The 24,740-nt window shown below is 33.6% G+C and overlaps 1 protein-coding gene across 1 annotated transcript in view; it reads right to left on the bottom strand.

Moving 5' to 3' along the window:
* The window catches only part of dre4 (SPT16 homolog, facilitates chromatin remodeling subunit dre4), a 371,785-nt gene that overhangs the window by 53,696 nt on the left and 293,349 nt on the right, over positions 1 to 24,740 (bottom strand). The window contains exons 23-25 of the mRNA XM_090398585.1: positions 23,840 to 24,105; positions 12,700 to 12,768; positions 4,736 to 5,058 (exon numbers count right to left, since the gene is read on the bottom strand). Of these exons, the coding sequence (XP_090254711.1) occupies positions 4,745 to 5,058; positions 12,700 to 12,768; positions 23,840 to 24,105 (649 nt within the window). The 3' untranslated portion in view covers positions 4,736 to 4,744. The remainder of the gene's footprint in view (positions 1 to 4,735; positions 5,059 to 12,699; positions 12,769 to 23,839; positions 24,106 to 24,740) is intronic.

Genomic DNA, 24,740 nt, shown 5'->3' with positions numbered 1-24,740 from the left:
ACCATCAGGAAGGTGTGTGATTAAAGTGTCTAGAAAAGACTGGATTCTGGTTGACACATCACGAATGTGTCAACCAAATGGAATGTTTCAGAATGGCAGTATTAATAAAAATTGGCTAGGAAAAAGAGGGGGGGGGGAAGCCCATTGTTGTTTGTATATGGTGTCCTTTCAAGTGAAATAAACAAATATGGATGACAAAACTGAAGATCAGTAATATTGGGAGACGGGTAACATATGCAAACAAGAATAGAACTCATTCACTATGACATTAATGATGTTCATGCACTACATGTCTACATATTACTTTTCCCTTGCATTTGTTTAAAAGAATGTTTTGTTAAATACCTTGATAAAATTACAAGATCCAAGTAGCAATACATGCTGGGAATCCAATTTGTATCAAATCACACAACAATGAATTCCAGTTATTCTAGCTCATTAGTCTAAATGAGAAGCATTTCCAATACAAATTTCACATTAGCTTAAAGCTAACTTTTTATAGCATAACAACAAAACTACATTGATATAGTACGCCCACACCTGCGAGAGCTTCGCTTGGCGACTTACCAAGAATAGTCTATTCATGCTGAAGGGGAGAAAGAAATGAAGGATGTGCAAATTGGTCACCAACATGCGAAATTACGTGCTCTCTTGTCTGTCGCTGTACTAGTAGCAACTTGATTTTTGTTGTCGCTTTTTTTGCATTTTTTTTTATTATTAATTTGTATGATGGATCCAGTACAGTCAACAAGTTCTGGTGTTAAACCTTTCAGTAGCTCTTGAAAAAGAATATCGAATAATGTGCTGACATTCTGCAAGAATCGTTAAAGCAGTCTCCTTGTTCCCTTTTCTCAAGTCATAACGCATGCAAGTGCAATTTAGGGCATATCGGAGTCGACTGTTAAAAGAATTCGTAGGGAATCAAAAGATGAAGGTAAGCCAAAATGTAAATCCCCTAAAAAGCACCAGAGAAAGAAAACCATCAAAAATGTAGCTTTGAATGATTTTGATGTAGACATTATAAAAACTATTCACGAATTTTACGTGGTCGAGAAAAAAAAAAGTGCCAACTGTTCCGAAATTGATTCATGTGCTGAAAGAAAAAAATACTTCATGAAATCGGATTTTGTTTCAAAAAGTCCCAGAATAAAAGGAAGCTTATCATGGAGCGAAGTGACACTGTTTTTATCTAGAACGCAGTATTTGAGAGCAATATGACATTTCAGGGAGGAGAAAAGACCGACTGTATATATAGATGAAACTTGGATGGCAGTAATTTAACTTCTGGAAAATGCCCCGCGGCGCATAATAATTTTCTATGCGGGTGGAGAAATAGTTTTTTTTTTTTTACCAAATTCAAACTTACTATACAAAGCCAATTCAACTACTGGAGATTACCATGGGCAAATGAATTCTACGATCTTCGAAAAGTGGGCAGAAGAAAAACTGATTCCAAACCTTCCTAAAAATGTTGTTGTTATAATTGATAATGCTTCATATCACTCCATTCGATTAAACAAAATTCCAAATTGGTCTAATAAGAAGCAAGTTCTTATAGATTGGCTTTCAAATAACATTTCTCATTCCCCTGTTAAATTGTGAATGAAGATATTTATAATACTAATACTTCATTCATAATTAACATCATCTACTATATTATAAGCGTGACTGACTTATTTAAATTTATTCTGTTAGTTTCTTGCTTATAAAATATTATTCATGTAATTCCTTTTAAGTTTTGTTAGTTAATTTTATTTATGTGATTTTAAAACATATTATAGATATGAAAAGGCTCTGTATTAGAGTCAATTATTTTATTTACTTTATTCCTTTGATTATAACCTAAGAAACTGTAATATGTTTAATTTTAATATATCCAGAAGATTCTTTGTGGTATCATTTGATTGGTTGTTATGAGAAAACATGCAAATTTCTCCTAGCGCGTGCTGGAGCATGAACCACTATATACAAAGGGAAAGGCAAGTTTGATGTGAGCTAAACCAGTGAGAACCAGTTTTTTGGCGGGAAAAAGGAAGGAGTAGATACGAAAACGAAAGTAAAAAGAGAATCGAGTAGGGAAGTATAGAGAACGGTAGTTGGAGACTGGAAGGGAATTTCGACGTGCCGAAAACGGAATTTAAAGGACCGGGAATCGCTTGGCATTTTAACTTACCTTTTTCTGAGTTGGATTTATACCAAAACTTCCAAATGCCTAATAGTGGAAGAGTGCAGGAAATAGGATAATACATATAAGAAAAAGAAGAAATAGGTAGATAATTTAAACCAAGTGCATAAAGGTTATATTCTCCTGAGTCTATAAATCAGTTTCAGAAGTGGAAGATTCTTTTAAATCTGTGTTATTACAAAGTAAAAGTCAGCAAGGACTTAAAAATTGTTGTTCAATCTACTTATGTGTTGAAGCTATATCCTGGTAAAATTACCTTTACTATACTTAGCGACAAGTAACGAAAATTAATTCCTCCGAAAGTAAATTGTTCCTAGTTGCAGTATTCAGCAAGTCAAGATTTAATATGTTATGTGCTAAGACTTTTTCTTCTTCAAATGATAAATGCTATGTTATTGAATTAAGTGTTTTCATTAACTGAATGAGAATACTGTGAAGCCTATTTGTTGTAATTTAGGAATCTCGAACTTACATGAGCTAAAATTGATTAACTGAGCCTAGAGAATTACAAATGGATGTCTGAATGTTCATGAGTTGTATTCTTCTGAATATCTTGAACTGATTTGATATTTAAAATGTTTTGAAATATAACCTTAATCAGAGTAGAGTTATGATATAAGTTTTTTGTAATAAGAAGGATAAGATCTGTTAAAGATAATCTTTAATTATAAAGTTTAAGCTCAGCTGAGTAGTATACTAGAATCTTAATGAGAACTTTATATTCGTTCAATCATAATGTCACTGTTGGAATATTGTGTTCTGATGTAATTTATGTATCACTGCATTAAATAATTTTGTTTGAATTGAATCTTGTATTTGCCTGATTGTTTCATTGCACCGCTCATTAAAGTAATTCGAATCTCAGCGGGAACTCTATGTAATAAAAATAAAAACCTCAGCCTAAAATCAACTTATGATAACCTGATACAGTTGAAGGTTGATTTATCTAAGTTGCTCTTGAAATTTCTAAATATGGAGTGGTGCAGTATAATATAAATTTTCTTCATATTCGATTGATATATCAGCCTACAACTAGTTAAATACTAAAGAGAGAGAATCGTAAGACGATAAAACATGATTGAGCAGAACCTACAATCCAACATCCCAGATATGCGAAAAATTGAATTGCTTAACTTGGTCAAAAGAAACTTGCCCAAAACTAAACTATTTAAATTCGATAACATGCTCAAAGAGCATGGATTCCTAGCTTTGAGGCTATCACCATATCATTGTGATATTAATGCTATTGAGTATGTTTGAGCAGAAATGAAAAATTTCATTCATCAACGCAATGCAACTGGAGATATTGATATGTCGAAACTTTTTAAGCTTTTAGAACAGGCGATTGAAAGTATTACAGTTCAAAACTGGGGAAAATATTGCTCTCATGTCACCTCATTGGAAAATATGTATTGGGACAGAGACAGAATTATTGAAGAATTATGCGAACCTTTGGTGATCAATTTCAGTGAAAGTGATGGCGATTCAGATGACTATGAAGATTAAAAGGATTTGATAATGGTATTTTTTTCCAATCTATTTTTGCATGGGTTTGTTAAAAGAGTCATAACAGTCATAAATAATTAATCGGTTTAGGACATTAAAGTGTCTCAGTTCTCTGAACTGTAAGTTTAGAATATCTAAGTTCATTTGAAAAAAATTTCTGTTTTTCTGTATAATTATTTTTATGTTATACCTTTTTTTACTTTTGTTCATACTATATGTACATTTCTTACGTTTTCAAGCCACTTCAGGGCCTTCAATGAATGAGGGCTTTAGTCTTGCAAGGGAAGAGGGAGGAAATGAAGTTCATCTCTCACCTAAAGAAAACATAAACATCCACGTGCCCAGGGCATGATTCGTACAAAACCTGTTGGTTGAAGAGTGAATTCACTAGTCACTCAGCCAGTTAGATCAGCGCATAGAGATAAAATGAGATTCTAGCTCATTTTATCTCTATGAGCTAGATAATTGAGAGATCATTTTTAATGTAAATAAAATACAACAGCTTAATGATTATATTTCATCCTTCAGAGAGAGACAGTGAGTAAAATATGAAATTATTTTATTTTAAACTATCATTTATTTTAATTTTATGCTCTTCATTTTAATTATTATCAATATGAATTTTTTAAGCTCCCACATACTACAACTCTCTCTGTGTGTGTGTGTGTGTGTGTGTGTGTGTGTGTGTGTGTGTGTGTGTGTGTGTGTGTGTGTGTGTGTGTGTGTGTGTGTGTGTGTGTGAAAGAGAGATCACGACTCATAATACAATAGCGCTGTATGTATGGAAAAGTGATTGGAGAGAAGGAAATCTGGTAATTTTTTCCTTGAAGAGTTGAAAGATAAGAAGTTGGTATAAGTTTAAAGCTGAACTGTTTATTTTAGTAACACTTTTTACATAGTATGATGCAGAAGCAAAATAAAGATTAAACAAAACATTAAACAAAATATAATTAAGAAATTATATTAATAAAATAGTCTGAGTTCAAGTGGATATGTAGAGCATTATGTACAACATTAATTTTTTGGAAATACTACTGTACTCACTTTATGAAACTATTTTCTAAATTTTTTGCGATTGTTTTGGTCACTACGATCGTCTCTGCTTCGTTTCATGTGATTCGTTTTACTTGGTCCATTTTTCATTGATGAATGTTTACCACTGTGCCTAGATCGGGGGCTAGAACCAGGCCTTCTTTTTTCAGGACTACCACTAGGTCTCTTCTTTTCAGGACTAGATCTAGGTCTTCTCTTTTCAGGACTAGATCTAGGTCTTCTCTTTTCAGGGCTTTTTTTTCTCTGATTGGATGGTCTTGACTTTGGTTTTTTCTTGGTGTATTCATCTTCAAATTCGCCGTGATCACGATCAGCTAAAAATATACGTTTATAAGCATGCATGAAGAACACAGCAAGTAATAGAAAACTAAGCAAATTACATAACACTGATTTTAAATTAACACTTCAAGTCACCAAGATTAATGTCTTCATACAGAAGCAAGGCTCAGTATTAATGAATAATACCATCTTCATTTAATGAATTTTATGCTAATTCATAATCAATCTAAACCATTATAGGTGTATACAATTTTTGCATTTATTCTTCCATCATATCTTCATTATATAAGGATAAATTATTATTTATATTACACAGAGGTTACTGTAATAGTGCATCTTATTGAATGCTAATTTTTTAATTGGAATTCAATTTATATATATTAAATTAATAGTGAAACTATTTTAATATGTATTGTAATTCCTTTTTGGAGTATAATGTCATTTAAGCCAATGGCTCTAGCTCCATGTCTTAAGGTTTTTAATTATGCCATACATCTGTGTATGGCATAATTAAAGTCCAAAGACTTACTGCAGGAGATCCACAGAATATCTATTGTACCTCTCTGTGGTAATGCTTTCATTATGCCATACAACTGTATGGGAACCTCTGCAAATTTCAGCCTCACTGCAGGTGATTTACACAAAATATCTATCAGACCAAATCAACCAACAAACCACTCAGGACAGACTGTCAACTCATTTCACTCATTCATCACTCTCTAAGCAAAAAATTAGTCTGTGCATGCTTGTTTACCATGTGCTTATTTAATTTTCAAGGAATGACCCCCTTGTTCTTAACTTCCTAGCCAAATACTGAAAACTTTCAGTACATGGCTAGGGGGTTAAGAACTAGCTTTGGTTGAAAAACCCTTTTAGTAACTTAAATGTTGCTCTCATATTCCTCTTTTTCTGCTTAACAACTGAATTCTGTGACCCACAAACCTTCGACATTTATAGTCATAGGAAGCATTTCACAGATTACTCACTATCTTGGTCACATGCCTCTAGATCCTTGCTATCACTTCCTCATAAGCAAGAAACCCAGGTGTCCAAGACCTGTGCACAATTATTTAGATATGGCTGTATCAACTTCGTTATCACTGTTTTTTGAGTGTTCTTCAATAACCAAGTAATCCTATTTAAGCCACCTTTGATATGCCCCTTCTGAACTTCAACTTGCTTTCTAGCTTCCTAAAGTACAGTCTATCAAGCAGTATACAGCTTGTAATTTTTCCATCCCAAAAATGCATAACGTTACACTTTTCCACATTAAACTGGCACTCACCTTTTATCCATATTTTTAGCCTATTTAAATCATTCTGTAAGCTTTTTACCTTGCCTTGATTAATTATCATGTTAACCAATTTTGGATCATCAGAAAACATATTTCCCTTCTAAATCACTTCCTATATATGATGAAGGAAATGTACGAATAGAATAACAGTTGTCCAAGCACACAGTTAGCTTTGTGGTAAGTTTGTATGTGATGAATATGAGGGTGGTTGATGAACGGATTCTGCTCCTCCATTTAATATGCTTCAGTATCCGTCCATCAACCACTCTCATATTCATATCATCATATTGATATCAAATGGTTGTATTTACACTGAGATTACTTCTAATTCATCAATCTCTCCTCTATTTCCACACGGTTCTGTCACAGCCATATCTTCACCTGTATGATAAACCCTTATAAAGTAGCCACTCAGTAACTCAACTATTTTGTCAGCTTCTGTCATCTTGCTCCTGCACTCATTAAAATTATCCTTCCACAGTTTTTCTTCCTTCTATTTGCCACATAGTGAAAGAATTCTTTGGTATTTTCTTTGGCCTGCTCAGCTAATTTCTTTTCATAATCTGATTTTGCCTTCCTTATTATGCTGGTCACCCTCCTTCATATATATATATATATATACACCCTCCAGAACTTTTTTTTTTTTTTTTGAAATTCCTGCTTACTACTAACTATCATTTCACCTGGATCTTCCTCTGGGTATGTTTCTAACATTAATACAGTGATACCCTGAAGTTACGCGGTAGGTGGGACCAACAAAAAGCACGCAAGTCGAATTCGCATAACTCAGGGTATAATTTTGCATGTAATTTATATATACAAACATACAAAATATTAGTTAATTGGGACCAAAGGTTTACAAAAACACCTATATTTTTTAAGAAATATAAACATAATTGTAGTTTTTCGTACATAAAAAAAAAAGTTATTTCGATGTCGATGGTTTCATAAAATCTAATAGATTTGTCTGATGACATGTCTTTTTCTTGTCACGCAAAATTTCTTCATAGCAAGCCAATGATTTTTTTATTCCTTGCCTTGTGGCTACAATTTGTTCCTCGTTAGAATCTATCTGTAAACCTTTCTTAATTAAGCTGAGACCTTCTGTTAATTTTGCAATTGTCATGTGCTTTTCTGGTAGAACTGGATCTGAGGTTTCGGTCTCTTCAGTAGCGCTTTGCTCATGCATTTCTATGAGCTTGTCGATTGTAAGCTCCTTGTTATGTGACTCTAACAGCTCGCTGATATCTTCACTGTCGATTTCTAAATCTAATTGCCTGGCAAGGTTGACAACTTCTTCTATTGCCTCAGCAACTTGATCAGTTTCTGGCAACATTTCCGTTTCACGTTTGAAAAAGGATGGACAAAGTTTTTTCCAGGCACCACTCAAGGTTTTTTGGGAAATTTCACCCCAAGAATCTCCGATAATCCTTACAGCATCTAAAACATTAAACTGTTTCCAAAACTCTTTAGCAGACAGGTGCTCATTTTGCCTCATAGCTTCATTCAGACTTGCAAACGAATGCCGTGTGTAGTACGCTTTGAATGTTTTGATAACTCCTTGGTCCATCGGTTGAAGAAAGCTGGTTGTATTTGGAGGCAAGAAAACAACTTTTACACGTGGATCAAAATCAATTAAAGTTGCAGGAGGGTGACCAGGTGCATTATCAATAAACGGAATTTTTTTAAACTGGCAATAACATCCAACTTCAGGTATGAAGTGGTGACCAAATCAGTCTTTAAAAATAGAAGCTGTCACCCAAGCTTTAGAATTTGACTTCCAAATCACTGGCAAGCCAGCTTTAGATTTTTTTTTTCAGAGCTCTTGGATTTTTTGGAGTGATAAATTAAGAGAGGTTTTAACTTGCAATCACCAGCTGCATTTCCACCAAGCATTATTGTCAACCGGTCTTTGGAAGCCTTAAAGCCAGGAAACGTTTTTTCTTCACGTGCAATGAAAGTTCTCTTAGGCATCTTTTTCCAGAACAAGCCTGTCTCATCTGCATTAAAATGTGGTTTGACTGCTATAGCTACCTTCCTCAATGATAGCCTTAAATGTCTCAGGAAAAGCAGACAAAGCCTCTTTATCAGCGCTTGCTGCCTCTCCACTCTCTGCGATGCTGTGCCAGTTAAAGTGATTTTTAAATCGGATGAACTAACCATTACTGGCCATGAAATTTTCTTCTTTGGCCACTTCTCCAGCTTCTACTTTTAGCTTCTCAAAAATCAGCTTGGCTACATATTGTTGTTTGATCAAATGGATAATTTTTTACTCTCACTTGATTATCTCATAATTTAAGCATCGTTTCCATCTCACCAATAATCCCATGACGTTTACGAATTATGCTTGAATTCAATGACTGGGCATTTTTCACAGCAGCAAGAATTCTTTCTTTATCTTTCATGATTGTTCTTACTGTGGATTCCTGTAGATTGAACTTCTTTGATAGCTTACAAATTTTCATTCCACCTTCAAAATCCTTAATAATGTTGAGTTTTGTCGATGTTTTTCTTTTCTTGCTAGCTGTAGAAGAATCGGACTTGCTTCTTTTGGATGACATTATTATTTTTTATGTGATAAAATTTTTATCAAGAACATAACATTAAACAGTTGCAAGGTTTGTAGACTAAAAGTCGTGTATGAATGGAGACCGCGCAAAACACGTCAGTGCTTGTTCACAGCATGTGCGACAATGGCGAATGCGGCTGGCGCCAGAAAAATATGACTAGTGGTGAGGCATGAAGCAGGATGGGAATACGTACATATAAGAAACCGCGTAACTTCGGATTCGTATAAGCCGGGGTATGACTGTAACTTGTTTTTGCTAGCCTTTCCTCTCCTAGTAAGTTACTCCAACAGGATGTGTGAACAGAGCCTTCACACTTTAAATGCTAATAATAGCAAGTTTCTTTCTAATCATCTTTATTTTTAACAGGTTTTTGCCATTAATGACATTTGTCCACATGTCTAATTTTCTTCAGAAGTGTCATATTTCTCTAGTCTTCAATCAACTGCGTTATTTTTTAATCCAACTTTCAGATCTAAGATGAACTAAGTTGAACTTAGTTTAAACATTGTATTATATACACAATATATGATTTAGTACATAGTTAATAAACAGGCAGAAAAATATCAGTGTAAAAATATGATATGATATATTTTTACACTGATAAAAGTGACGAGTGGTTAGAACATAAGGGAGGGAATGTAGAAATGAGAACTAGGATGAGCAGAATACATCTAAGTAGTCTGTCAAGCCAAAATACACACGTGGGGGAAAGGTAAAAAATGTAACAACCACAGTGCAGGTTTTCCTCAACAGAAGTGTAGTTTATAAAAAAAGGTGCAGTATATGATTCCGTATACGTATGGCTCTGAGATTATTCTGTGTTAGTTACCAGTTTCGTGTGTATATGTGCATATCGTGCTTCCATTTATTGTAACGAGAATTTCTACAACAGTAATGCAATAGACAAATTACTCAATGTCAGTATTTGTTTAGTGAAGATTTCTTCATGCAGAATATGCTGTACTTTCTGAGGTCCTACTGCATACTATAAAGGCAACCAGGAACAGATAAGACATTGAGAGCCTATATTGCTTGAGTTGTTCTAATGCCTTATCATAAAAAATAATGGAGCATTCCCCAAATTAATGAAAAAAAAAAAATACATCTGAGAATATAAACCATTAGAGTTGAACATTTATAACAAAAAGTGTAATTATAATATTTAAAGTCCAAAACTTATTGAGATTTATTATTAAAACACTTATGAACTAGAATAATTTTTACCATACCAAGTACAGTAAAAGTACTAAGTTCATAAGCACTGACCAATATCGTTTACCTGATGACAAGAGTGGAAGTATTTTTTTTAGGCCCAAAAGGTTTTCTCATGTTCAACATTTTGTTTATGTTTGCATTAGCATTCTATTAGAACATAAGCATTACATATTGATGTATTCTCAGTTTTCACACACGCAAAATAAAAGCTTGATTTAATTAAACTCTCTATCTAAATTACCACTTTCTTTCATAGCACTGAAAGACACCAGTAATTGCAATATAATGACTTCCCTGACAGAATATATGTTTCTGTCTCTTCCATTCAAAGTGTAATATTTTACAATTAGCAATACAGAACGAAATCCCTATTCATATGCTTACAGCACCAGACTTGAATCTTCTCAAAAAGACCCAACACCATATCTAAGTTGCTGTTTATAATCCTATCAAACTTTGAATTATCATTAGCAAAACTACATGTAATTCAACTAGCAGTGGTGCCAAAGGAAACCATATGCACCTTGCTTATTCCCTATTTTCTAAAACAATACTTCCATATATTACTAATGTTTTTTTACTAGACCATTATTTCTGTTTTCAAATTACCAATGTTATCAGCAACCAGTATTTTTTTTCTTTTCTTTTAAATGCCATGACCAAACCTAGAAATACATTTCAAGTGTAAATGTACAATTTTTGTTGAAGCATGACCTAACTGGTTTATGGAAACAAACCGCTGTTAATCAAACCCTAATTTCTCATAGGTTCTGTCATGAATGGGATTATGTTCCTAAAGAAACAGTCAGAACTATAATAACATAATCTATTTTGGTTATTCCTTAAGATTGCACTTAATGCAGAATAAGATAACTGTATCTTGGAGGCAAATTCCATCATTTTCAATCCAGATTTGTGAAAGCTTGCAATTTCATGTTTCTCTAATGTTATTGTTTACTACTTCTTTAAGGATTTTGTATTCTCAAATTCACTTTTTTGAGGGGATGTACTGTAATGTACATTCACAAGCTGCAGACCAATTCCCATTGCACCCATGAAGAGATCTAGGCAAAGATCTATGAATAATGAAGATAATGAATAACAAAGAAATGAAGAGATCTAGACATCAATACACCAAGGGATCTTGGTGTACTGATGGATAAGAATTTAAAGGTCAAAGGTCACATAGCAAAAGTTGCAAATACAACTCAGAGGATAATCGGTATGTTGACGTGAAACTTGACATGTAAGGATAAAGAAGTAATTTTGCCTCTTTATGAGGCTTTGATAAGATCATACTTGGATTACTGTGCACAGATTTGGTCTCCCGGGTTCCAAGGGGATAAAGAAGAAAGGGTACAAAGAAGAGTTACAAAGGATTATTTCTGGATTATGGGATTTAGATTGTGAGTATGTGAGACTCTGGTTAACAGAAGAAAGAGGGGTGATATGATAGAGGTCTATAAACTTTTGAATGGGTGTTATAGCATTTCAACTGATGAAATTTTTCATTATATGGAAGGCGGGGAGAGAACACGGGGACATCCATGGAAGTTAAATTTATTTGCAGTCAAGAAAGGGGTAAGAGCTAGGTTTTTCTCCTAGAGAGCAGTGAGTGAGTGGAATAATTTGCCTTTACGGGTAGTGAATGCATCTAGTGTGAATGAATTCAAGGGTAGGTATGATAGCTGGGTTGGGTAATTTACAGCCTCCCTCGTTGAGTCCTTGACTCCCTGGAGGTTTAGATAATAATAATAACAATAAAGTGACGATATCTTTTAAAATGCTAATATGTATACAAGATCTTGTTATGTAAAACTTAGTTACTGAATAAAAAACCATGCTGATTCAGTTACCAGAAATCATTCATATTAGTTCATTTTTTATTCTCAATTGTTCACTCTAGTCTCAGTCATTCAACAACCTGCTACAGAAGTATATGCATCTAATTATGCTCATTTCTGTGGCTCAGCATTTCATGCAGTTATATCAGAATTTATTCAGTAATAAAAAGTGAAGAGGAGGGATCATAAAGAAAGGAGCTGTATACGAAGGGTCTACTGTACTTAATATTCCTAATACATCCCTTTATATACATCAAGACATCAATATTATTCTCCTTCTCTGAGCAAACTGAGAAAATGCAAATGAAATTAAGCAAACTCAAATTGAGCATCTGTCTCATAAATGAAGGAATGCTCAATTTCATCTATTTTCATCCATCTTATTTATCTTTTATAATGAATTTTATATTACTAATTACAAATGCTCTCTAACTAATTCCCAAGTGCACTTTTCCCCTCCTCACCGATTATATTTTTATTAATTGTTTCCTTAGTTTATAATTATCTTTCTTCCATATATAACCTGATCCCCTTTTCTTCTTAGAACTTTCTGCATACCATCCATTGCTCCAGTCTGATTATGTGGAGGAATACTCATAATAATTTCCTTATAAAGGGAATAGAACAGTCATTTCATTCAAAATCATTATATGATGTTATCAAATTTGAAATATAAGATCAGATATCAATACCGTGTCAATAACTGTTCCTTATCCACTTCAAAATTTATTAGAAATAATTTTTTGTTTTTACCTCTAGCAGCTTCTTCTTCTAGTTCAGACCAATCTTTTCCACTTTCTTCACTGCTTCCTAGCTCTCCATCTAGAAATTTACAATTATAATAATATAAAAAATAAGTATTAAAATTTTGTTATGACAAAGAATTTGTTACCAGTATAATATTTAAATTTTGCAGATAACCAATGCACTACAATTTCTTTAAGGCAACTTCAGTGCATTAGACATATACAAATATGATTTCTGGCACAACATACATGAAGGACAGTGCTTGGCTGTAATACTCTTAATGAGTGTGCACAAACTTGCAACTTGATATTTGAAGGGTTGGTAGTGAAACAGTCACTGCTGTGTGTTTCAGCAAGTGAAATTCTTCAGTTGCTTTAAAAAATTTAGTTTTCAATTGAAGCAGGAAATGATATATCATAGAAAAGACAGGGTCAGAATGCCATGTGAAAACTGGAAAAGTGGTCAATGAATATTAAAGATGTTAGGAAATGCTTACAGGCTAGAACAATACCATTTATGTGGTGGAAGCATATTCAAGGCAGGAAAAAAATGTTACCTGCTAATGCTTGAAACAGGAGACTTAAGCACTGTCCTTGCAGATATGAGGAAAGCTGATTTAATTTTGTCAGAAGACATAAGATTTATCATTACCAGTTTTTCTGCTAATTTAAATGCATCACTGATAAGGGATTATCCTATTGTTAGTCAGATTAAACACAGCTAGTGTGTAATCAAAATGGTATGATTTCAGTGATAAACAAAAACGAACACAGTGAAAGTCTAACAGTGATATCTAATTTGACTTGGTAAATAAAGTTTTCATTCTAATAATTAAGGGGATAGAAATCCCTTGTTGTTCAACTGCAGTAAGCAAAACTCTAAGATTGAGAACTACGAATCTATGAGTTTCATATATACCGAAAAACTATCGGCGAATCCAAGTGTAAATGACCACTTGGTAGTACAACACCAAGGCAACTCGAAGCAAAGGTGGAGCAAGCTCCCTCACTATCCTTGATATTTTCTCATAATGTAAAAACACAGCCCCTAGGGGATGTAATACTGTAATTACATTATGAGGAGAGGTCACTACCCAGACCGGTTTCAACCTTTTTTGAGGTCTCATCAGTGAGTAGGTAGACCTGGAAGATAACAAGGTTTAAGTGAAAAGAACTTACATACCTTTACTATATGAATGCCATAAAGGTGTGTTTGTATATTATAACATAAATTGAAAGCCAAATGGCTATTTTTCTCATAGAAAAAACTCAAAGATTTGTAGTTCTCGATCTTAGAGTTTTGCTTACTGGCAGTTGAACAACAAGGGATTTGTATCCCCTTAATTATTATTATTAAGGATGCCAGAAAAATAGCCGTTTGGCTTTCAATTTATGTTATAATATACAAACACACCTTTATGGCATTCGTATAGTAAAGGTATATAAGTTCTTTTCACTTAAACCTTGTTATCTTCCAGGTCTACCTACTCACTGATGAGACCTCAAAAAAGGTTGAAACCGGTCTGGGTAATGACCTCTCCTCATAATGTAATTACAGTATTACATCCCCTAGGGCTGTGTTTTTACATTATGAGAAAATATCAAGGATAGTGAGGGAGCTTGCTCCACCTTTGCTTCGAGTTGCCTTGGTGTTGTACTACCAAGTGGTCATTTACACCTGGATTCGCCGATAGTTTTTCGGTATATATGAAACTCATAGATTCGTAATTCTCGATCATAGAGTTTTGCTTACTGGCAGTTGAACAACAAGGGATTTGCACCCCTTTAATTATTATTAAGGATGCCAGAAAAATAGCTGTTTGGCTTTCAATTTATGTTATAAAGTTTTCATTTATTATTTTTATTATTTACAATACATGTCGGATATCTACAATTCTTGAATCAGACACTATGACTAAGAATTAAAACAGATATCAAGTGTTTCGAAATACATAACAGACTTAGAAATTCTACTGAAGAAATTTCTCATGGCACTTTGCCTGCAAAAGTGACATTAAATTAATATAATGGGATATTTTTTCCCCACTCCAAAGGTACAATTTATACAACATAAATTCATTTTATTCATATCTGAAGTCTTTGCATAATTATTATTCATTATTATGCAAAGACTCGTTTACATGTGATTCACTAAAAGACTGACAAAACATTGGTTTCTACTGGTCAAATGTTTCTAAAGATATCTTTATGATCAATCTACAATCCTGTTAAAGACCTTGACATTTCTGATATTTAAGAGCCTAAGGGATAATACAAATTTGACTTTGACACAATGTCAGTGCTAAACAACCACTGCTAATTTATGAAAGATGTCTCAAAATATGCTGCATGTAAAGGACATTCTTTTGAAACCCAGGTGCTGAATAATCTGAGTAGTCTCACTATTATTCAAAACATTCTTCATATTAGGTATAACACAAATTTGTTGTATGCATGGATTCTTTCTGAATGTTTCAGAAGAGAAATGAATTTCACCTCCCTGTGTGAGGCCACCAACCTGCTTTCTGTAGGCCTGGAATGGTAGCAAAGTTTCATTTGAGTTTCTGGATTATGTAAACAAATATATAGAAATAAAATTAAAAACAAACAAAACATTTGCCCATCCATTAAGTTAACGTACTTTAGGTTTACAACCATCATAACTCTTTAATGAATTATTTCTTAACCAGCCTTTCTCCCCCCACACCAATGCGAATCTTGACTACAAAAGGTTGTAAAACTGTATGCACTATCATTAATATTGCAGGGTGGCTAAGGATTAGATAATTCAAAAACTCTGATCTGGAGACCAAACATAGAATGCTTTTCTTTTGAGATACTTCAAGCTTACAATAAAGAGAGTGGTGGGTTCACACCAAGTGACGATATTCACCTATGACCTAAAGACCACCAACATCCATGCCACAGTGGGATTCAAATACTCACCCTGTTGGTCGGAGAGCAACAACATTATCCAATGCCTATGCTCTTAATTCTTAGAATATAATGCACAGCCGTTTACCAAAATAAAGCATTAACATGCTGAGTTTCTTTTAAACTTTTATTCACTATTGCTAACCAATCATTAACATTCAGATTTTTATTAATGGTAAAAATCTTTTTTTATTATTAATAAAATACTTGTTAATAAAGTATTTAAGATTATTCAAAAAAAGGTTGATTGTGAAACGGTTTTCTTTTATGCACTGCATTTCTGTTCAACTCTTTTTGTTGTTGAAAATGGCTCTGAAATAAAGTGATAAGCAAAAAGTATATAAAATATGCTTATTATTATTATTGATCTGCTTGTTGCTAAATTCAGCCATGTAATTCGCTTTTCTCTCCTGATGAAGTATACAATAAAGATACACAAAACTAGTAGAGATCTGAATAAAATTATTCAGATCTGAAATTATTAACCTTCTTCATGCAAAATTAATATGAGTTTAAAAAATAACATAAGTATCCAGAATTATGCTGAATTGCTTAAAAATTACATCTGAAGAAACAAAGTTGACAATTTGTGATTTAGCCAACCAAATTGTATTCTTCCTGGCTTAAACCATAACTCAAAATTATGGCACAACATGATAGAATTTCATGCCAGATGGGTGTCATCAGGGTTAAACAAGGTCCCCATTGTTTTCGCCAGGATAACAGGGCGAACAGCAAAAAGTCAGCTACTGAAACACACTTCAACTCAACATAACCAGAGTTCAAGATCAGTATTATCAACATAAGAAGCCTGAATGGCAAAGAAATGGAGCTAGCTGAGGAATTAGATAAGTACCAGATCGACATAGGGTGACTGAAACAAAAACTTGTAAGATCTTTCTAAGCAATAAATATAAAATGTTATATTCAGGCAATAACAATCAGGGAAAAGAAGGAACAGCTATAGTATTCAACACTAAATACAAGGCTAATCTTCTTGAATGAAAGGCAATATCAAGTAGAGTGATGTGGGCAAATATCAGAATGGGGAACAGGACAATGAGACTTATTTGTGCCTATGGTCCCATAGAAGGTTCTACTAAGGTAGAAATGGAGAAATTTTTTGAGACTTTAAAGAAAGCAACTGACACAATGAAAAATTGGTCCTTGTTGGGGATCTAAATAGCAGAGTAGGAAATGATTGAGAGACATACAAAAATATTTTGGGAAAATTTGGAAAAAAGAGAAAAGCTAATAATAATTGCAAATACCTATTGGATTTCTGCTCAGGACATGGACTGGTTATTACTAACACAATGTTCCAACATAAAAATGTGCATAATCCTTCTCCGTTTCTCAAGTATACTTGAGAAAAGGTTGGGAAGGATTGTGGAAGGGAAGCTTGGCGAATAACAAGCTGGATTTAGGCCAAATAGAGGCTGTCAGGATCAGGTTTTCACTTTACGACAAATAGTTGAGAAATCGCGAAAATATAACAAAGATCTGTATTTAAGTTTTGTAGACCTTCAAAAGGCATACGACAAGGTGCCAAGAGAAAAGCTATTCAAAACGCTACAGTAATATGGTGTCAATGGGGCATTATATCAAGCAATACTTAGTCTTTATTTGAGTTGTAAGTCAGAAGGTAGAATTGAAGGAAGTACAGGAAGATGGTTTGATATTAAATCTAGTGTCAGATAAGGATATACATTATCCCCCCTCTGTTATTTATTATCTATATTTATCACATTATGAAGGAAAGCGATATTAAACCTGATATCAAAATTGGAGATGTTAATGTCAGCTCTTTGCTTTATGCGGATGATGTTATACTTTTAAATAAATCTAGTGCAAGATTCCCTGACTAAACTGAATAACTGTTGTAAGAAATTTGGTATGAAAACGGCAATAACAAGATAAAGACAATGAAAATATCAACTGTATACAGAACAAGTAAGACATTTCAGCTATTTATGCACTTTTTAGTGAAGATGGAAAATTAAATTTGGAAATAGACAACAGAATTAACAAAGCTGGTATGGTAGGAAGTCAATTGAATAAATTTATATGGAATAAGAGAGAGATTAGTCAAAATACTAAACTGGTTGTGTACAAGACAGTGTTCAAACTGATTTTAACTTATGGATCTGAGAACTGGGTTAGAAATAAAACTCTTGATCAAAGACTAGAGACCACAGATATGAGACCCCTGAGAAAGATTAGGGGATGTGAACAGATAGCATCAATGGCAATATCATATTAAAAATTAGGATATTAGGAAAGAATTTGACATTATTAGCATCCAAAAGAAAGTTTCTTTTCTTTGTCTCAATACTCACAGAACTTCTGAGCAGATCTTTATTTTTCCAGAATGCATCTTTAGCTATGACTGTTCTTATTTTTATTTCTTTATCCTGCTTTCCATCTGCAATAAAGTAGGTGCCTAAATATTTGTATTCTGTTGTATGTTCAATTTTAATATTGTTTACGAATATTTCTGGCTTAGATCTGTTTTCTTTTGAGATTTTCATAAATTTGGTCTTTTTTGCATTTATATCTAATCCAAATTCTTTACCTTCTTCAATTAGTTGCTGCATTAATTTGATTAAATTGTTTCTGTTTTCTGCTATTAGAATGGTATCATCAGCATATCTAAGATCGTTGTATATTATACCATTGATACTAATTCCTATTTTCTGTTTTTCAATCTTTTTCATCACTGTCTCACTATAGATATTAAATAGATTTTGTGAAAGGATACAACCTTGTCTAACTTCTCCTCCTTGTGTAACATTTTAGCGACATTACTTATACAAGTAATGAAAGCCTAAATGCACACTGCCCTCACAAACCATAACAAAGAATGGAACAGAGCCACAATACACTAGTTAGAAGAAAATTTATCACAACACACTCAAAGAAACCATGAAAGTTATTCATTTATGTGGTTCTTTCAACAGGATTAATTTTGTAGAATATCTGGAACTCTAAACATCATAGACTTCAATTATGCCAACAATCACCTCAAAACACTATGAGAGAACAAATGATATATATCCTCTGTTTACAAAAAAATAGAAGGTCATATCACATGGAATCTCATGTTTATTGTTTCAGATTAAGTTATATTCTGCCCATTTTGCATAAATATACTTAATTACACCCTGAGGAAGCTACAAACCATAGAGCAATGAAATTAATCAATATGAATTATTGGCATCTTATGTTTTGTAATTTCAAACATCATAAATTCCAGGTTTTAGAATATCAATAACTGCTGTAGAACTTTTCAGAATATGTAAGAATCAGTGATAGCAAATTATGGGAATATGCAACAGCAGGGATACAGTGTCTTAAGACTATTGTTGTTTACCACACTGATGGAAAAACTCAAATATTTTTACAATAGATAATTATAATGAAACCTGTGAAATTCTCAGAATTTACTTTTTTGGTTGATGCAGTAGTACTGGCAAAATCAGAGGGACTTCCAGAAAATTTAAATACCTGAAACACAGAAATTCTGAAAAGGAATATGAGAATTAGCAAAGGCTAGCTAGTTAGTTATTTTTGATTTTTATGGTACAAAGATATTGTTAGATCTGAAATCGGCACCTTCAGAATTTTCTGACGTCACTATTCCAGACTAACAATTTACATAAAATCAAAATTACATAATTATCTTTTAGCAGAAAAAATGTGTTTTTTGTTTGTAACTACTCTCTGTATAATAATTTTGTGAATTTTGAAACTTATACCTGAGTGTCTAGAATAAATATAGGTCAGAAAAAAGGGAGAATAAGAGAGAATTATTAACAAAATAATGCAAAGAAAGAATGCAAACTATTCGACAACATAGGGCAAAGATCACCCTAAATGCAGTAAGGTCAGAAAAATACCTGAGGGCACTATATCTTAGAAAGCACACTGACGCATATGTTCCCCGAACCAAGAAGTTCCGTATGTAAATTGGTGTAGTCACCCGAACGGAGATCAATGGGTGAAACGATGGAAAATTTCAAACGCGAAAAGGTGGCGCTCCAAAAAGAGGTATATAACCCGTAACATGGAAGGGAACTCCCCCCCCCCCCCCCCCGTTTTTTCTTGTTCCTGAAATTTCTCTCCGTGTGCTTCGAGAAATCTTCACGGCTCAGCTCTCATATTTGAGGGCTGACTTATGTCAGAGTTGAGTATGTCACCATAGTAGAGTTGGCAAGATAAAATCGCAGGCCGTAGTAGAAGTCCAACTACGTAAAATCTAGGCAGAAGACTAGCGTCCAGCCCAACGAGCACGTGTAAACCATGTGGCACTGATATCGAGAAATCCAGATTCGAAAACAAAGGACGAAGGATGGCAAGAAAACCGAAGACAAAATTAGATAGGTACTCTCACTTATTCTAGCCTTTTTGAATTTGACTTGCATTTAAGAGAGTGGGATTTAAGATTGTATTACAGGAAAGAGTGAAAAGTTTAGATCTGAGTATAAATTATTACGTTTTCTTGAGACGAACTTATTGGAACTTTCAACCCGATAAAGATTCTGTATTGATTGTTCTGAGAGAATTTGAAGAGTGTGTTAAAGTGCCTTAATGAGAAAAATGAATTGTAAATTTTAATGTAACGTATACTGAGTTAATGAGGTATTGAGTTTTGCTTATATTCTGAACTTAGTGTTAAAAATGAATTGTAACCTTAAGTGTATTATGTACTGAAATATTGAGACATTGAATTGCTGATACTTTGAGGTAGAATACTGAAATTGATTAATGACTGAGAGAGTGAATGAGAAGTAATGATTTAACTTTAGAATTTGATAATCAATTTAATTTTCGTAGTATCATCAATTGGATTTAATAAATGTTTGATTCTTTAAATGTATGTGTATCTGATCACGTTGACTGACTCTGACCCTTCATAAAAATCGAACCTGAGTACGTGACAGTGTGCGGGAATACCCCAAGTGAAAGTAAGGACTGCAAACAAGAATAAGATTATACCAGAAATTCCAAGTCTCTAGGAAATTAATTATCTTGCTAGAAACACCTGAGATTCTACAGTTAACCTAAAGGTAGTGTCTATCCCTAACTTTAAGGCTCAAGCTGGTGCAGAAAAAAATAAATTTGTTTGAGTAATCAGGATAATATGTAGAACTCAGGGAATGGATAATTTTCTGGTGGCCCTAAAGGTTAAGCTAAGAGAAAATCATAAAAGAAATGCGATATAAGGCTTAGTTTGTTATTACTAAAGTGGAACGCATAACAACAACGCAAGTCTATTCAACATAGAGACATACGCGATAGAATTGATATTTTGCAACACTAATAATAATAAAGAAAGAAAAGGAGACACACTTTATAACAAAGACACGTTGTAACAATAGCAGCGGACACCATTTTTAACAACATCAAAGCAATACCACAGAGGACAATCGCAAAGATCCATGTCCCTAATGGGATTTGAACTCGCAGCCTCTTGGCTAGAAAGTGGATATGCTAACCACTCTGGCTTAGCAAAAGCAAGACAAAACATAACATAACAGTCCATGAAAAGAGAAAATTAATTAAATCTTCAAGATAAAAAGCATAAAAGATATCCTGGTAATAACCTAGCTTAAGTCATGGCCTTCAACAACCAAACAATCAGAATAACTGCAAGTCACTGAAATAAAATTTATTAGCAAGATTTCTTAGATCTAGTTTATTTTCTCTCTTCTGGCAAAACCAGAAGACAATAAGTTTAGGAGTTATTGTCTGGTTTCAGGATACAAACTGACAATTTGTTTATAATAAAATTAGTTTAATCCTTTATCCAAGTGTGAGCAAACAAAGTTTGTGCCTGAAAGTATCTTCAGGACTGGGGTAAGGTGGTACAACACCAGAGAAACTCGTTGCAAAGGTGGAGCAAGCTACCAACACTCCTATCTCAGTATCTCCCATAATGCAAAATACATCTCCTTGTGGATATCTCTAATGTTATGCATAAAGGGAAGGGCCACTACCCAGACTAGTTTCGACCTTTATTGAGGTCTCTTCAGTGGGAGCCAGGCCCAAGTGGAGATACCAGGCAGAAGCATTAGCAGGTCATCTCTACCTATAGGAGTTGCCAAATGGTGTGCCACCCTTTTTTAATAAATTACTCTGGATTTAGAGAAAGATGTTGAAAGTTTATTTTTCACTTGGTTAGAGTATAATAAAATTAGTTTAATCTCCTAATGCATAACATTAGACATATCCGCAAGGATATGTGTTTTGCATTATGGGAGATACTGATATAGGAGTGTTGGTAGCTTGCTCCACCTTTGCAATGAGTTGCCTGGTGTTGTACCACCTTACCCCAGTCCTGAAGATACTTTCAGATGCAAACTTTGTTTGCTCACACTTCGATAAAGGATTAAACTAATTTTATTATACTCTAACCAAGTGAAAAATAAACTTTCAACATCTCTCTCTAAATCCAGAGTAATTTATTAAAAAAGGGTGGCACACCATTTGGCAACTCCTATAGGTAGAGATGACCTGCTAATGCTTCTGCCTGGTATCTCTACTTGTCTCTACTTGGGCCTGGCTCCAACTGAAGACCTCAATAAAGGTCGAAACTAGTCTGGGTAGTGGCCCTTCCCTTAATGCATAACATTAGATATATCGGCAAGGAGATGTGTTTTGCATTATGGGAGATACTGAGATAGGAGTGTTGGTAACTTGCTCCACCTTTGCAATGAGTTGCCCTGGTGTTGTACCACCTTACCCCAGTCCTGAAGATACTTTCAGGTGCAAACTTTGTTTGCTCACACTTGGATAAAGGATTAAACTAATTTTATTATACTCTAACCAAGTGAAAAATAAACTTTCAACATCTTTCTCTAAATCCAGAGTAATTATTAAAAAAGGGTGGCACACCATTTGGCAACTCTTATAGGTAGAGATGACCTGCTAATGCTTCTGCCTGGCTCCCACTGAAGAGACCTCAATAAAGGTCGAAACTAGTCTGGGTAGTGGCCCTTCCCTTAATGCATAACATTAGACATATCCGCAAGGAGATGTGTTTTGCATTATGGGAGATACTGAGATAGGAGTGTTGGTACCCTGCTCCACCTTTGCAACGAGTTGTCCTGGTGTTGTACCACCTTACCCCAGTCCTGAAGATACTTTCAGGCGCAAACTTTGTTTGACAATTTGTTTTTCTTGCTAATTCCCTTTTTTACATAATTTTTTTATAGTATGTTGTATAATCTTGGTGATGCAGTTATGCTGCTCACTCGATCTAAGATTTTTTCTTTTCGACTGATAATTGATCCCAAATATTTAAAGCTTTCCACTTACAGAATTTTATCTCATTATCAGCATCAAATTTCTGATATGTATTCTCAGGAGAAGGGGTGATACAGGATATTATTCAAGTGTTATTTGTCAAACCTCCAATATTATCAGATCTTATGTTAATTGATCCCATTCTCCATTGAAAACAACTATGGATGGTTTTAAGCATATGCACAGGATGGAGAATGGGATATATATATATATATATATATATATAAAATAATCATAATAATAAAATTACCAGTAAGTATGATAAAAAGAGGGAAAAATCCAGAATGAGACTCATCCCCCCCACCCCACCTTACACACACACACGAGGAGTGGGATGAAAGTTTTCCAAGGTATAACTATATAGCAAAAAAGTAGCATGTTTTTTTCTGGTAAAACAGGACTGCTTTAAGTATATCTTTCTATACATAAGAGAAACTGTATCTTTCTATACATAAGAACCCTATACTTGATTTACACAAACAAGAGTTAGAATTAAACATTGCATATTTTAATGCCTGTGCCATTAGAAGTATAAGAACTTAATGTTAAAACACTGAGGTAGATAGTTAACTAAACTATGCAGATTAATTATTTTTTTATGATGAATTTTATGAAATATCCTTCAATACCAAATTCATTACAATGTACAGAATCCAATTAATGGATTAATTAAAAACCTGATTGATTACCTAAGTCAAAATGTTATGCCCTAGGACTTGATAGATCATGTCAAGATTTCCACTAAAAGCATAATGTGTATTCCATAAACAATGTGTAAAAATGTGTTGTCAGCTTCAGCACACTTAGTAATTCATGTAACTTTAATAGAAAAGTAAACCAGAACAATTATAAACAACATAATGAAACTTAAATATTTCAGAAGCAAATATAAAAATATAACAAACCTGAAGACTCTTCTTCTTCTGAATACTCAGAACCACTATATTCCTCTTCACTACTACTACTTTGTTCTCCTTCACTTTCACTTGGTTGATACTGATCATCTTCTTCCTCATCATCATCATCTTCTTCATCTTCTCCTTCACTATCAGGATCTAAAAATGACCAACCTCCACTCTCAAAGAATCCATCAGGATCATCTGTAATAGTCTTCATAATTTTTGTCCAGTTTAAACTTTGAATGCCTTCTGTATAACGAATATCACAAGAGCTTTATATGCCAAAGGGAAAAAAAAAAAAAAAAAAAAAAAAGTGAACATTAAAAATTTATCATACTTTACATTAGCTTATCATCTAAAGCTAATACATTAAGGAAAATGCAAACTAAACTTGATGTAAATTATCCCATTTGATTTCTGTTATGTGGCATATAAACATATCATGTCATAAAAGATTTAAAATTGATTCAGCAGATTCAAAATCATTCCTTAATTTAACTAAATGGAGCTGTGTGCATTAGATGTTTAAAATATGGCCTGAGAAAACAAGACCTTGAAGTGTCAAGACCAGTTTGTGTCTTTTACACATGCGCGTGTAAATTTTGAAAAGAAAAAAAAAAAAAACATTATTCAGTTGAATGAGATCAGCTAACCTGCCCCAAACTGAAAGGTGTGGATGAAATTCCTTTGAACCTTTTAGTAACAAGACCCTGACCAAGACAACTTGTCATTGAAATTGCATCAAAGAGGCTTCTGCATGGTTGATAAGTATTTTTTTTAATTTCAAGAATGGTTTCAAGTCTCTTGCGTTAAATAAGGTAGATGGATAACATTAAGCCAATTACAAGTATTTTACATAACATTAAAGTCCATCTACATCATTACCATAATTTAAATATAAAATCTT

Source organism: Typopeltis vanoorti, chromosome 9 (assembly GCF_054136105.1).
Source record: "Typopeltis vanoorti isolate ZY-2024b chromosome 9, IOZ_Tvanoo_1.0, whole genome shotgun sequence".
In the NCBI taxonomy this organism is placed as follows: domain Eukaryota; kingdom Metazoa; phylum Arthropoda; class Arachnida; order Uropygi; family Thelyphonidae; genus Typopeltis; species Typopeltis vanoorti.
The sequence above is the reverse complement of the archived record's forward strand: the minus strand, read 5'-3'. Positions and strand labels throughout refer to the sequence as shown.